General features: G+C 37.0%; 1 protein-coding gene across 1 annotated transcript in view; it reads left to right on the forward strand.

Annotated features, from left to right (window-relative positions):
- The first annotated feature begins 443 nt into the window (after positions 1 to 443).
- LOC149075275 (uncharacterized) overlaps positions 444 to 16,118 on the forward strand; it is a 30,486-nt gene continuing 14,811 nt past the window's right edge. The window contains exons 1-2 of the mRNA XM_089245386.1: positions 444 to 481; positions 3,032 to 4,189. Coding sequence (XP_089101512.1) covers positions 3,117 to 4,189 — 1,073 coding nt within the window. The 5' untranslated portion in view covers positions 444 to 481; positions 3,032 to 3,116. The remainder of the gene's footprint in view (positions 482 to 3,031; positions 4,190 to 16,118) is intronic.

The following is a 16,118-nucleotide window of genomic DNA, read 5'->3' on the forward strand; positions in this document are numbered from 1 at the left end:
CATCCGTATCTCCAAATTACCAACGCAAAAATACGTTCCTTTAACATACACAGTATCGAAAAGACAAAGAGCCTTCCTTAATTCACCGATGGTTCTTAAAGCTGCAGAAATATGCTATCGACCATCAAAAAAAAGTTAGAGAAGTAAAACGTTAAAGTGAATTCCTTGCAATCTCTTTGAAACTCAAACCTACTACAGGAAAATCACGTTACAAAACAAAAGGGAATGAGAATGTATTCAGAAAAAAAAATTATATCTCTTTTGAAATGTATGGTCAATCGTTAAAGAAACATTAAATCAATAATTACAAAAAAATGTTTATCATCATAATGCCCCTTCAATGGCGCGTTTCAACTAAGCACGTTTCCTATTGGATAGATACACTATAGCAGTTGTGTTGTTTACCTGTTGATATGGTGACGGAAATTTAGAACTTTCCACGTGCTTTTCGACGCGCGGCAATGTTTTTGAAATTTTTTAGGTGAGTAAATGCTTAAGCGTGTACATAGGCTCATTTTAGTTTTAATCTTTTTGTTTAGCATAGAAATAATCCCTTTAAGAATTTAATTTTTTACTATTTAGTTATAGATTTTTCAGTTAAGAAACAAAAAACTTTTGTTAATTTCTTACGATTTCTATATGTAGTGAATCAATCTTATTCATCCAAATCTTGAATATCTAAAATCTATGCGAAAAGAACCAAAATTTTTTTTAATATTCTTGCCTTCGATGGTTTTTTGGAATCTAAATAATGAAAGACATATATTTTCGATTTTTCCATATTTTGAGGAAGTTTCATTTTAATTTTGTTAATCAAATAATAATGATGCCTTATTTTGCTGTTGGTCTATAAATCAACCTTTTTAGTTTCCCAACCTTTTTTGTCCCATCGCCCCCTTCTGTAGAAATTTTTTTCTCCCGTCGACCCCAATGCAATCTAACCCATAGGATCCTATGTTATACCCGTAGCTTCTACCACCCCCCTGGAACATTCCATTGCCCCCAAGGGGGGCGTTAACGCCCACGTTGGGAATCACTGGTCTAAATGAATGTAGAGGCAGCTTTATGTGTGAAGGGGGGGGGGGTATTAGGCATAAATTTGTATCTGTATTACACCCATGGGCCTGAGCATCTCCGCCTTTAATATAGTCAGGGCCATCTTAAGGGCATCATGCCTCCTCCCGCCAAGTGATTTTTTTGAGGCCCTACCTGGAAAATTCTTGAAAAATTCAACTACTTCTCGTTTTTCTGAGGCCCCTCTTCTCTTGAGGTGCCGGGTGGGCCCATGTGTTAAGACAGCCCTGAATATAGTGGATGCTGCTTAATTTTTTTCAAAATATCGTCGTGGAAAAAATTTTGCAAGTGAGAAAACACTTTAAAAAGGAAATCTGCATGAAAGATGAGTATTAATTAGTAAGAGTTGGAAGAGACCATGAAAATAAGTTGTGCTGACCGGGAAAATGTTCTAGGTGAGAAAGTTATCAACCACAAAAAAGGTTGAGAAACTATGCTGTATACCATGATAAATCTTTCTATGATGATATTTTTTCAATTCGTGTTTTGAATTACCTGTAGTACTCCTCTCGATAGAATGATATCCTTTACCATGATAAATCCCCATATCAATATTTCTTGAAATTTTTCAAAAGCCCTACAATGATATTTTTAAATAATTTGTTCAAAATCATTTTGCATTTGACTTTAACTTCGTCACTTGTTTTCGTTCCTTTGAATGCTTCTTATTACATTGGTATTTTACACCACAGAACCACTGAAAGTGCTAAGGAAGTAATTGGTGTTGTTTCTTTGTATGTATACCATGGAAGTGCAGTGCAGTAAACAATTTTAGGGGAGTGGCAATGTATCTAACTGAACTTTGTTAATCAATTACAATTTTTTGTGGCAAATAAATGCATAGAAGCACATTTATAGTGGTACTAACAATGTCAATTTAGAAAACATGACAACAACACCATAAATTTGATGGCATGCAATAATAATAATGTCACCAGATATAACAATTCCTCCACTGCAGTGTTTTCTAAAGTGGGCAATATCATCCCCCTCTGGTGGGCAATGGCATGGTCCATGGGGGAATAGAAGCTATGGGTATAACATAGGATCCTATAGGTTTGCTTGAGTTAGGGGGGGGGGTTGAGGAGAGAAGATAATTCCTGAAGAAGGGGAAGCAGATGGAACAAGAAGTTTGGGAAGCTATGCTGTACAACAATATTTTTTCTTGGTCCACAGAATATTGTCATATTGAAAGTTTTACTGTATTGTTTTTATGAGGAAGCTGTATATGGTGTCTCGGCTATTGATGTTTGCATGTATTTTTAAAGAAGTGCCCTTATAAAACTATACACTAGAGGCTTGAAAAGTTGAAGGAAAGAATTAGAACATGCCCCTCGTTTGAGGGGGGGGGGGTCAGGGGCCATTACCCCCCTGGCTTTTGAAAATACACTAAAAATGATATATATAATTGTAAATACATTGAGTACATGTTCTTTGCCCCCCCCCCGGAAAAAGTTTGCCCTCCCCCCTGAAAAAGTTGAAATGACGGCCCTGAATTAGATGCCAACGAACTTTCCTAAGAGCCCAGTATTTTAGTTTTCCAGAAAAATGGCCAAAATTACTTTTTCCCCCAGACATTTTTAAGGTACAATGACTTATTCCATGTTGGTAGACCCACTTACATATGTTTGAGAATGAAGTTGCCATGCTTAAATTTATTGGATATGAGCCTAAAATAGATCTGTTTAAAATACAATGAAACCTGTGTATAACGATACTGTTTATAATGATAAACTGGTCTATAACAATATTTTTTTCTAGGTCTCTATAGATCATTATAGACAGGTTTTACTGTACATAATTCTCATTCAAGTTGTTTTATTCCACTTTAAAAAATCAGTCTCATTCTTCATTGAATGATCTTGTATATGCATGGGCAAACAAAATTGGTGTTTTGACTGTACTTATCTTTCTCCCATTTTGCTTCAATTCATGGTTTTTTTGCTTTACATTACAGGTGTTATTGATGAATAAAAATGTCCATTGTCAAAGAGATGACTGCATCAGCGACTACTTGTTAAAGAGAAGGCATTATATTGGCAATGGAAAATTCAGATGCCTCTTTTAAATGCACTACGTGTGGAAAATCATTCAAAAAGAAACAAAATCTTCGCATCCATCAGTTGTACCATTTGGATAAGCGGCCATACAAATGCGATAAATGTGAAAAGACGTTTGCCCAAAAGGGTGACCTGACCACTCATGCTCGAGTGCATACCGGTGAAAGGCCATTCAAATGCTTACATTGTGATAAAGCTTTTATTCAGAAGTGTAACCTCAACATCCACACTCGTGTCCACACAGATACCAGGCCCTTCAAGTGTGAAGAATGTAACAAAGGCTTTATACACAGAGGTGATCTGAACGTGCACATGAGGATCCACAATGGAGAGCGGCCGTACAAGTGTAGTCAGTGTGATAAGGCATTCATCCAGAAAAGCCAGCTGAATAGTCACATGCACATTCATAGCGACGATTTGCCATACGGCTGTGAAATGTGTGAAAAGGCATTTGTCTTGAGGGGTGATTTGGTGACTCACATCAGAGTTCACACGGGTGAGCAGCCGTACCAATGCACTTGTTGCCCTAAGGCATTTTCAAAGAAAGTGAACTTGGACACGCACATGCGAATTCACCTCGGAATCAAGCCGTACGAATGTATGGTGTGTCTCAAAACTTTCACTCAGAAGAGCAGCCTCAATAACCACGAGAGGCTACATACAGGAGAAAAGCCGTTCGTGTGCCAAGTGTGTCATCAAGCTTTCACGTTCAAGACTCAGCTGAAACTCCATACCAGAGAGCATACTGGTGAGAAGGGCTTCGAATGCCACATCTGTGGTCAGTTGGCATCCACAGAATATGACCTAAGGACCCACCAGAGGGTCCACACCAGAGAACAGCCATATCACTGCAGCTACTGTCCAAAGACTTTTTCGAAGAAGCATAATATGGTCATACACACGAGGATTCACACTGGCGAGAAACCATATTCATGCATTGTGTGTGGTAAAGCCTTTCATGACAGAAGTGGGCTGGTGAAGCACGGCAAGTCACACCGTCCAAAGAATGAAATATCTGTAGAATCAGCAGAGGTGAAGAAAAAAAGACTGAGTCTGTACGAAATGTGTTCTGCGTAGTGATCTTGTTATATATATGTGATATCTTTCAATGAGACATTCGTTGAATCACCTGTTTGTTGTCATTTTGAAAGATGGCTGAGACTTGTTCTTGAAAATGTTTCAAAAATATATGTGTCGCAGGCTGTCATTCTATGATATATTGTTGTTTTCATTCCTCCCTCATAATCATATTTAAGGATCTGCGTCTTATATTAAATATGAGCGAGTTGGTTCTAAAATTATATATATATTTATTTTTGTTGAAGTTCATATAATTTGAGTCTGGCATGGTCGTTTTGTTTTTTTAATGAGTTATTGTGCATGAATTAAATACAAATAGGCGAACATGCCTGTTTGCAATGAGCCTGGGAGGGGTGAAGAATGCCATCTCGAGTACTTCTTTATTTGACTAATCTGGTTGACTCTTTCTAGTCTGCAGCTTATTGTCACCTCTGTCTACTTGAAACCCTTGTGAATATCGTTAAAAGAAAAGGGTCTCTCACAAAATAAATACATTGGTGACCGAAGTTGCAAGTTCGATTTGTTCCTGAGTTACTCATATCACAAAAAGGTTTTTTCCTCGTTTATGATAATGGAGATTTTAATATATCCCATTTTCCTACAGCACTGGTAATATTGGTATAAAAATTTATTTTTGCACTGATGGTTGCTGCCAGCTCCGACTCGTTCGAATTGCCTCAACTTAGATGTGCCAAATGAAACGATACATACAGAAAACTGGCTGTATGAAAAGATATTAATGTTTAGGAAAGGAAAATTTGTCTATGCCCTCACGTGGCCTTGAACCTTGGTCTCCATTATGCCTGATGAGTGCTGTACCACTAAGCTATGAAAGCCGATAGAATGTTCCCTCCTTGGAGCATACGAGACTTAATGACTCCATGAATGGATTACGAAATGCTGAAAGGGGCCAGAAATCAAAGTCACCAGATGGCCTTGATGTAATACATATATGTTGCCATCTGGTGGCGTTGACGACATTTGTGAGCTATTAGCAGAATGCTGGCACTGTTCATCCCACGGAGCCATTCAGCCCACTCCAAGGAGGTAATATTCTATCTGCTATCATAGCTTTATAGATAGAGCACACGTCTGTCATATGAGAGACTGGAGGTTTGAATCTAGTGAGGGGCAGAGATGTATTTTCCTTTCCTAAACATGAATATCTCTTCATGCAACTAATTTTCTGTATATATCATAGCAAGGTAGAGGATGTCTTTCTCTACATATGTGCCCAAAATGAAGTTTTTTATCATAGATCTCAAGTTCACAAGGCGAATATTTGTTAAGTTGGAGAACAATTTTATAGAAGATCTCATTTTAGTATTATGGAAAAAGAAACAAACCATCTATTTATTTATTTTTGAATAGGTATCATTATTTTGATATAAACAATTATTTGTCAATGATATTGAACAGTGGATATGGTTGAATCTGGATCAGAATTGCTAGCCTCCAGATCATGAAGTTATTATTTATGTATTGTAAGAAGGTTTTTGTGTATGCTCTGGTGCTGCATACTGATCTAGGATGTGTGATTGCTCTGCTTTATTTTGCAATAGTTAATAAGACTGGGTGAAACACGGCTGCAATCGATCCATTTCATTGATTTTATATCACTCAATCTAGTGCAGTATGTTTTAGTATAGTTGTATTTATGTGCTGAGTTACCGTAATTTTGACCATGAGTTTAACTTTGACTCGAAGCGGTGAGGTTGGTTTATTATCATTATAGCATTGCTCCCTTGTTAAGAAGTACAATAATGGCACTGGACATGAGCAAATGCCTTTTATTTACTTTTGTATAATCTTGTTCTTTCACTGTTATTACATGTTACAATGATGATGCACGTTACTTTTTGATCCAGTTTCTTTCTTCGTGGTTATCCTCACTCCTATGAGATCGAATACTTTATAATTTTTACTTTTCTGTTCGTTCACAAAATGTGATTTATGATATGTATTGAATCACTTTTGTCTGTGACAGTCACTGTGTTATAACCGTCTGGTCAAATATAACTACGTATAAGGTTAACATGAGTGTTTTTATAGACGAATGACAGGTATAAGGTTTAGAAGATTCTGGGCTGAAGAGCTGTCCAGGGTGATTATGTCCTATTCACCTGGAGTCTTCTAAGAATGCCTTTCAGTGAATTTGATTATTCTTGCAACAATTGTGCATGTCCAGATGCAGCATGAGAACATATTATGTTCTCTTCCCTTGTGTAAAGCAAGTGTTTTCACTCAGAATGGTCTATTGTTATAGTTATGGCGCTTTGCGCAAAAACTGTAATATATATATACTATTTATGTAAAAAATTGCATTGAGTCATCACTTGTGGTGGTAGTTTGAAAATTTTACTTGAAATGAGTGATGAGGATGGGTGTATTGCAAGAGCTTATTTTTTTTTAAGGATATGTTATTCATGAGCACCAAGGTTAGACAAAACTCCTAAAATTTACACGCCTAATTAAGTATTTGACTTGAAATAACATGTGTCTGAATCAGTATTTTACATGCTGGTGTTGGGCGCGCATAGTTGAGAAAAAAAAATCATGCCCAGTCAAAGTTTTTATATGCCCATGGCATACTGGACAAGAGATTTGTTCAGCCCTGATAAAAAGACTAATCGTCGCTACTGAATGTAGGACATGACATGATAATTCGTTCTTATGTTATATCTAATTTTATTTTATTCAATGTTTTTTTATTGTCTTGCACGTCACTTAAATATTTATTAAGCTGTTTGTACATTGTTTATAAGTCGTATCGAAGTATTACACAAATACTAAGTACGTTATATACATATTTATACATTTTAAGTATTTATGAAATATATATTATGCTGAATATTTTATTCTCCCTCAAACATTGTTATTGTTGGTTGTTATTTTAGTTGTTAAGGTTTATTTTCGAAATATTTTATGCATTGTTCATAATTATTTAAGTATTTGTTATTAAAGTTTTTCTGGAAATATATTTCGTGTAGGATATCAGCATTCTTTAAAGCAGTGTCTTAGGGGCCGTTCAAGTATTACATAAGCACATTTTTAGCAATTTTTGACCCCCTCCCTCCACTTGTCAGCAAAACGCTGACCCCCCCCCCCCCCCCGTCAGCAAAATTTCGTCATCAGCTCTGGCCCTCTGAATCCTAACTCATATTTTCATAAAGGGTGGTTGATGACGTAAGCATTATCCAAACCCCCCTCCCCCCCCCTTGTCATCAAAAGTCAGCAAATCGAAACCTCCCCCCCCCATCGATGATGACGTAATACTTGAACGGCCCCTTAAGGGTATCAGACGCCATTTTTTTATGCCATTCTGAGTATCCTCATACGTTTTCAAAATTTCCTTTTTTTTCTCTTATTTTCAGGTTTCTAGAATTATTATTTTTCTTTTTCCTTCCTTGGGAAAAAATGTCCTTTCAAAACAGACATATTTTCATTATAGTATGATTTTTCCTGTTGGTACATATTTATACACTTTGAGTGATCACAATTCAAATTCGCAGAAAACAATCCTAGTCAGCTCCAAGCAGGACAAGTTATATTTCAGCTACGGTCCTGTGTGCTCCACTATTTTAGTATGAAGAAGATAGTCTGAAAACAGCTGTGGAAGAAGAAGAAGAAAACTATATGTACTGTTTTCAGACTATCTTCTTCATACTAAAATAGGGAGCAAATGTAAATTTTCACAGCTGGAGTCATTCTAGTGATTTTGGTTGATTATCAAGCTGTGATTCAAAATCGAGGAGAGAAACTAGATGTTTTGTCTGCAGTGTGTCGCAAATCTTCAGATCATTTAATGCAATCAAGGGAGAAACAAGAATGTAATTTCATATTTAGATTTGCGATTCTTATTCTGTCTCTACTACTTTTTTTTTTTTTTTTTTTTTTTAACCGAGCACACCTCAAGTCTATCGCCATAGGCAATTTTCTACCTAGTGAGTTGTGCCGGAAGTGTACTTGTGTGTACCTAACAGTCTGAGTGCGTATCTAGTGTTGTGTATGATTTTTCAGTGCTGCCATCATATCTCAGAAGTGAAGTGAGTGATGTGTCGTGACTGAATATTTGTACTGTTTGTAGGTCTGTTGCTCTCTGTGGCGAGACTTTTTAACGGGGAGATCAGCTCGCATTTGCGCCTCGAAGTTGGGAACCACAGAAAACCAACTTCAGCCGACCACTGTCTCTACTACTACATAACAAATGTAACTTGTGAATATTCCTCTGAGGTTCTAACGAAATGGTGCATGCCAGAACATTTTGTGTGCTTGCATGCCTGGCCCTAACATATTTCTGTTGTCAGAATTATGTTTTCTCGGTCCTGCCATCTGTCCTCCAATGTCTGAATTTTTGTGTTATGTGAGTATCGTATCGTATTGTTGGTACCTCTGGGGATAGATTTTTTTCGAATGGCCTCCTTGCATTCATGCCTCGACATTGGAAACCACAGGAAACCTATTTCAGTGGACCACCACTGTGCCGAAGGCAGGGTTTAAATATGGGTCCTATCGATGTGAGTCCAGCCAGCACCTCTTGCTCCTATTATATCCCATCTACGGAGTTGTTGGTACAGCATGATGGCGTTGTTTAACAAAAGTATTTAATTTTTTAAAAGTTTTATTTTATTATTCAGTAAAACCTCCTTTAACGGCAGCCTCCGAACAACAGCCTTATTTTGTTGGACCCGAATGCTTCCCATAGAATTTACATTACAGATAATCTCCGAACAACGATTTCCGAATAACTGCCACTTTGGACATGGAGTCGGGAAAAAATATGCATATTGCTATAAGGAAAATACTCTATTGGGGGGGGGGGGGGAGAAAGAAGAAGGTACAAATGTTAGTTGGGTACATTGAAGGTAGTGGAGAGGGCCACTTAAAAGTGATTTATAGTTATGCTACATAAGTGATCTGCAAATGTTCTGCGAACCACTTTATTGAAGTGGGAATGTACGCGGATCACTCAGGTGATCTGGAACAGCGCCCCAGGTCATTGCAAATGTGCCTCTTAGTTCATTCTTACAAAATTAGGTTTGAGATTGTGGGCTACATCAGATGACTCCGAGAGCCACATTTGGCCAGCGCATCATGGGTTGAGCATATATGGTAAAATTGATCTGCTATAGTTGATCGTGGGTGGGAATAAAGAGCTATTTGAGGTTGATGGTACGCCGTTTTTGTCCATAACGTCCAACGCCGTTTTGTCCATTTTTCTTGCCAAGCCGTTTCGGTTGTGTTCTACCTCAGCACTGTAAGCCAAAATTTTAGGAAGGCAAAATAGCGCTGTAAATCGATTAAATGACCGCAACCAGATGCTTGGTCAGCCGGGCAAGTACGAATTTTGTCGCCCCCTTGGTAATGTTCAAGGGTGAAATTTGGGCACCCTCTGCTCCGGCGCCTGGGTGTCAGATCCGTCTGATTCCTTCTAGTAGCGGCCCTGTCGATTAATTGATCATTATAATACTACAGTATAAATATAATGTATTCTAATATAATCAATTATATAATTATCGTATGAATTACAGAACGGATCATCATTTTACGTGTTATATAAATCGCAAATTTTAGTTTTTTTTCTTTTAAAAATAATATTTCATTCCCAATAACGGCCACACCCCCATTCAACCGAATGTACAAAACCTATTTGTGGAGCCCGCACTCAAGTTTTGACATATGCGGACGCCATCCGGGAACACTTCCGAGTTGCGGGCGACATTTCGCATCGTCTGAAAAGCTCCATTTGTACCATTGGTTAAAACTTCTTGCGGACCCACATCCGCGTGAAAGTGCCCTAAAGGAGAGGGGGGATGTTGACTATACTGCTCCTTCGTCACAATAACATATGAAACAGCTTTTATATCCAACACTGTGCATGTACGTAAAATCTCCTAACCCACAATTCGCCCCTCTATACCTGGTGAATAGTGACAAAAAAAAACATTCAAATCAAAAAAATTGAAGGGGGGGGGGTGTATGTATAGAAAGTGTTTATACAGTGGTCAGGACGAAGAACAGTTCGATAACTCAATTTCGGCTCTCTTTGAAGGTAAAAAGATAGAATATTCCACTGATTTTAACGCCGCCCGCCATATGAGAAAAAAATCTTCTGCAACAAAGATTCTTTTATTTTCTCCAGTCGGGGATTTGGTGAGTCTTTAAGAGTGGGCTATGGTTGATCATCTAGGGGATAGAAACAGTACTATAAATCGAATGGATGAATTCGGTTACAATATGATTTTTTTTAACTTGTTTGGGAATCGAAATGAGATGAAGCTGGTCAATCCAGAACAACATCTGCTTGCAGTCACTAATTGGAATATAAAGAAATCGTGGTGCAGAATGGTAGGCGGGGACATACGATTCGATTCCGTTTGCTGGTCCTATAAGGACAGCTCTCCTAATGTGACATTTTCCTGAAAAAAAAAGGGGGGGGGGGCAAATGTAGAGCTTGGCAGAACGCACATTTTTATTAATTGTATACAGTATTACAAAACTACATTCGGTTATAAACGCAGGATTACCAACAAAACGGAAAGAAACGCCTCTTCATTTTACACTTTCCCGACGAAAACGAAGTAAGTAAATATCACATGTAGCTACCCATTTCTGATAAGTTCATACATTTTCTATTTTGTGAGAGTTTTCTTTGATAATAATTTATGAACAAATGCCACAATTCAATCTTACGTAATTTGGAATCCTCTGAAAGGGTGGGAACATAGTGCGTCCGTATTTCCGATTCTGGAAACCCGATGTTCATTTTCGTTTCAAAACAATTTCCAAGAGATTGGCCTATTGAATCACATGATATTCAACTGTCAATTAACCGAGTAGCATTTTTAAAATCCGCAAGTATTTGACAAGCATTACTGAGCATTTGGCAGGTATTTGACAAGCATTACTGAGCATTTGGCAAGTATTTGACAAGCATTACTGAGCATTTGGCAAGTATTTGACAAGCATTACTGGGCATTTGGCAAGTATTTCCGAAATTAAAAATAAGTATATATATATATATATATATATAAATGTGCGGTGGTACGGGGCCTTATGTCAAGTTCATAAACAAAATGTCATGCATTGAATGGTTCTTTTTTTCCGATACAGCGACGCATACTTTCGTGTGGTGCTTATTTCAAGAAATACGGTGCTGTATTAAACTACATGTACCGCAACCAAGAAATATTTATGCAATGAAATATAGAAACAAAAGACCACAATGAAATATATATTAGCTATTGCTCATTCCGTTTTTAATTCTAATAAAAAAATAATAATTACCACTCAGTAAAGCCCATATTAATTCGTATTTAGAATCAATTTAATATAATAAATTTGATTATATATTCAGACCTGTATAGAATTGAAATTTTGGAAAATTGTTTGGAAACGGATGAACATGCCAAGTTTTGAAAACCATGCATTCAGTTTCTGGCGCATTTTTGGTCACTGATCTTTAACGTGGCTCATTTTTGAATATACCATTATCTATACCTAATCTATACCATTAATATATTTTTTATTATGTAGCTTTCAATATAAATGTAGCATAGGGAAAAGAACAAAAATGGAAGGAACAAAAGCAGCTTAATTAATGAGAATCTCCTTGTTTCTATGTATTTAGTGACGTATTTGAATTCGAAAATCGGGAGAAAAAGCGGCAAAAACTAACGGACAGCGCTTCTTTCCCAACTTTTCTCCGATTTTTGAATTCAGATGTATTTGCGAATATTGCACTTAGAAACGTGGAAATTTCTTCGTTGGCATCAGAAGGGACAGGGCAACAACTTTTTAATTCGGTTTTTGAGCACAGGTTGTCCATATAAAAAGGTCATTTTTTTTTAAATTTAATACGTATATTATTGCATAATTTAATTTATACAATCCCTTGAAACATGAATGACGTAACTGAAATTCCTGACTTCGCACATTTACATTCCGTAAGAGTGACTTTAATATCTGCACCATTTTCTTACTATTCCCATTTTGAAAACAGTCAGATGATTGTGGGACACGCTGTACATTCAAGTAATGTAAGTATTTAAATCACCGGAGTGTACAAACCCATGGCGGGCTCCGTCTAGAATTTTGATCGGTCCACGAAAAAATTTTGAAAAAGTATTTCACTATTTCAAAATACACTTTAGGACGTGCGTTTAAACATAATATGTATAGATATTATGTAATGCATTATTGATTTTGTTGCTAGATTTAGACTATAAACCAAGTACGCAGAAAGTATGCACCATACATTCGAATTAAGTTTATCAGTGCTTTTCATCGATGTGTAGACGCCTGTAGGCCGGAGGTTGAGCACTCCTCCCCCTCGTTATATGGCAATCATTATGGAATACAGGACAGAAAAGTAAAATTTAGGCGCAACTATATACAGTACCACTTTTTTGTCTTTTGTTTGTTTATGATTTATTAGTAATGTAATAGGAAAGGGGGGAGGGGTAAAAAGTTAGGCTGAAATGGGAAGCGACGGCAAAAACGTAAATACGGCCCTGGATACATTTGATTGTGCTTGAATCCGACATCCACCGTTGGAGTAATGGTTATAGTACGAGACTCACGTACAAATACAAATACAACGCCACAACAGGCAAAATGCCCAAAGAGGTGGCTGAGAAAAAGATGCCCATAAAAATATGGATGTCATATATTTCAAAAATTACAGCAACCCAATTAAAAACACAATCACAAAAATTATAAACAATATATACACATGATAAAATATTATGCAATGCCCATAAAGAATACATATATAAATTTATTATGGTTGTCTTATTCTAAGAATGGATAGCTTCTCGATTTACCTCAACATGTTTATCGTAATACGATTGAATAATCGACGTGTGGGTGTACCCAAAATTCCAAAACGAACACGGCTATACGCATTTCGGAACTATATGAAGTTCCTTTATCAGTAGCAGAAACAAAGAAGAAAGAAAATATTGAAAAAACTCCTTATAGCGGGAGTTACTCGCTGTTGTAGACAAGAGTCAAATTCAAAATAAACAGCCTCATTTTGTTCATTTGTTCCTTTTGAATTTGACTCTTGTCTACAACAGCGAGTAACTCCCGCTATAAGGAGTTTTTTCAATAATTTCTTTCTTCTTTGTTTCTGCTACTGATGAAGGAACTTCATATAGTTCCGAAACGCGTATAGCCGTGTTCGTTTTGGAATTTTGGGTACACCCAAACGTCGATTATTTAATCGTATTATCAAACCCAAAAGGTAGTCCATTTCTATGTTTATCGTATTTCTTTTTAAACGTGTCAACTGTGTTACAATTTACTACCTCCGGAGGTAAGCTATTCCCATACCAGACCAGCATCAACATTTTTCCCCCATTCCCAGCTCCAAAGAGCTGATAGTGGGAATAAAGACGGGCCAAGATAGGCCTATGAAGAGGGTGAAAGTTGTGTATGTTAGTTAGTGTGTGCTTGTACTACGTTGAAAGAAAGATTATATATATTTTTTTTCTGTCAATTTCGAGGGTTCTGGTCATGGCTGAGTTTAATTATGCCCAGTAATTTCAGACGAAAAAAATGCCACCACACACCAACAGGTCAGATGGGAGTTGAAATGAAGACAGTTATTGCACAAAATGATAGGTGGATCATCATGTAAATTATGTATATGCAAGTTCCGAAGAAGGTTCACAGATCATCAATTCTTCAATCAAGTTTTTATCATACACAAATGTTTCAAAAGTAACTCGTTGTCATTCGGGTGAAATTTTTTTTTTTTTGTATTTTTTCATGGTTTTGGTATAAATATGGTTATATAATATGATAAATAGGTGCCAAGTATACGATATAATAGATAGGTAGGTAGGTAGGTGCCAAGGTAAGCTATTCCATTTATTAACAACCCTATTAGAGAAAAATTCCCTGTGATACTTTAACCTCGCATTGTCCCTTAAAAATCGATACTGGTGTCCCCTTGTAAAAGCAGTCGATTGGCGGTGTAGTAAAAGTTCATGTGGTCCATCCTATTCATCAGGACACGCGTAGCTCTTCTCTGCACCCCTTCAACCAAGTCTATGTCCCTCTGTAGGTATGGTCTCTAAAACTTTACTGCATACTCCAGTCCAGGATGAACTAAGCCTCGAAAAAGCGGAAGAATGACTTTAGGAGAACGCGAAGAGAAATTTTTGAAAATGAGACCAAGCATTTTTTAATTTCAATATCAATTTTATTAATATGTTAGATGAATGATAACAATACATTAGGTCAGTGAAAACCACCAAGGAGACACCAAGGTCCCATACTGGTTGTTACGATGAAGTTAATTCAATAACATTTCAATTATCATACAGTGTAAAATAAAGAGTCACTATGTAGTGATTTTCGAGATTGAAAACAAAAAATTATGAAAAACATCAAAATAGGAAGGGGGGTTAGGGGGGGGGGGAATGCGATTACACAAACACATATAGAAATATGTGTACAAATGCGGAAATTTAGTGGGGTTTCCTGCCACATCAATAATTTTAAAAATTGATTTGAATCTTTGGTTTTCGAAACATTGAGTTCGCTTATAGATACGAAGCCTAGAAAATTAAATATAAAATAATGAGCCAGACCCACTTTTGAGGTGGACATTCATGCAATAACATTGCATAAACATATTATATATATATATATATATTTCAAATTTTTATTTATATCTTCTCAAGCGGGAAAATGAGAATTAATGTCTCCGTATTGTCCTATATTATCCAATTGCATCAATCCATATAGTTTAGAATGTTTTTAAATTAATTATGGGCCCATATAAATTACATCGAAGAACCGTAGCTTTAATCCAGCATTTTTTGAAGGAAAAAACAGGCAGATCGATAACTTGAAGTTAAAAAAAAATTCGAACTTCCTATAGCTCCCTTTAAAAAGAAGGAAAAACGATTCATTTTTATGTTTCTTCAATTCAGATTTGTTTCTTTCATGAATCGCACAGGAAGTCGCCATATTGGTTACATTGCATGTCCCTCAAAAAAAGAGAAATATCACGTGATCCAAAAAGCCTCATACATGAGGCTTGCTTCCCTCTCATTGGTTCCGTCTCCTAAACGTCACACCCCCTCCCCTTTGTGTCCCAGACTAGAATCCCTTACTGGAATCTCGCTGCTGCCCCGATGTCTACATACCAATGATAAATCCATCTGCCACTCCTTCTCAAGGTACCACTGCCCAAAAGGGCAGGGTCAATTCTGAGAATCTGCAAAAGGCGTTGGAGGTAACACCTGTGCATATAGGTGCCTCACTTATTTCTATACACGATACCTGAATAAAAGTCCAACCCAGTTCCCAGACTGTCTGGCGTCGTAAATAAAATTATATTCTAAAAGGCTTCATTAAAATTTAACTACAAATTAATGTAACAAGTTAGCGAGTAGCTTGTTACAACCCCATGCAACACCCGTATATTGAATATCATTATCTCCATTAAAAAATGACGCGAAAAAATCAGTGAAAGCACTACACATGCCTACATTGCTCTCTAACCTAGACCCTCCTATCGAGAGGGGTGGGGGGCAACTGTCCCCTTACATCCATTATTGACGTATCGAAAAAATTATTTTGGGCCAGAGCATATGTTATCTGTCAACCTAGATTCAACTTCCTTTTTACTATCCCTTATCGCTTTCTTCAACACTCTTCTTTTATCAGTAAACAATGATAGGTCACCTCGTCCACTTTTATACTCTCTGAATGCTCTTTTCTTTTCAAGATAAAGGTTCCGCACACTATCCGTGAACCATAGAGGGTGCGATGCACAAACACGCTTTTTTCGAACATAGGGTATGACGTCGTGCAAAACAGAGGACAGCTTCGTACTAAATTTTTCCCATTGACTTACCACCCCTACTGATTCCAACCGCTCTTTGA

Source organism: Pholcus phalangioides, unplaced genomic scaffold, assembly GCF_987345545.1.
Source record: "Pholcus phalangioides strain wild (caught in Gottingen) unplaced genomic scaffold, Ppha-v1.0 ptg000015l_1, whole genome shotgun sequence".
Lineage (NCBI taxonomy): Eukaryota > Metazoa > Arthropoda > Arachnida > Araneae > Pholcidae > Pholcus > Pholcus phalangioides.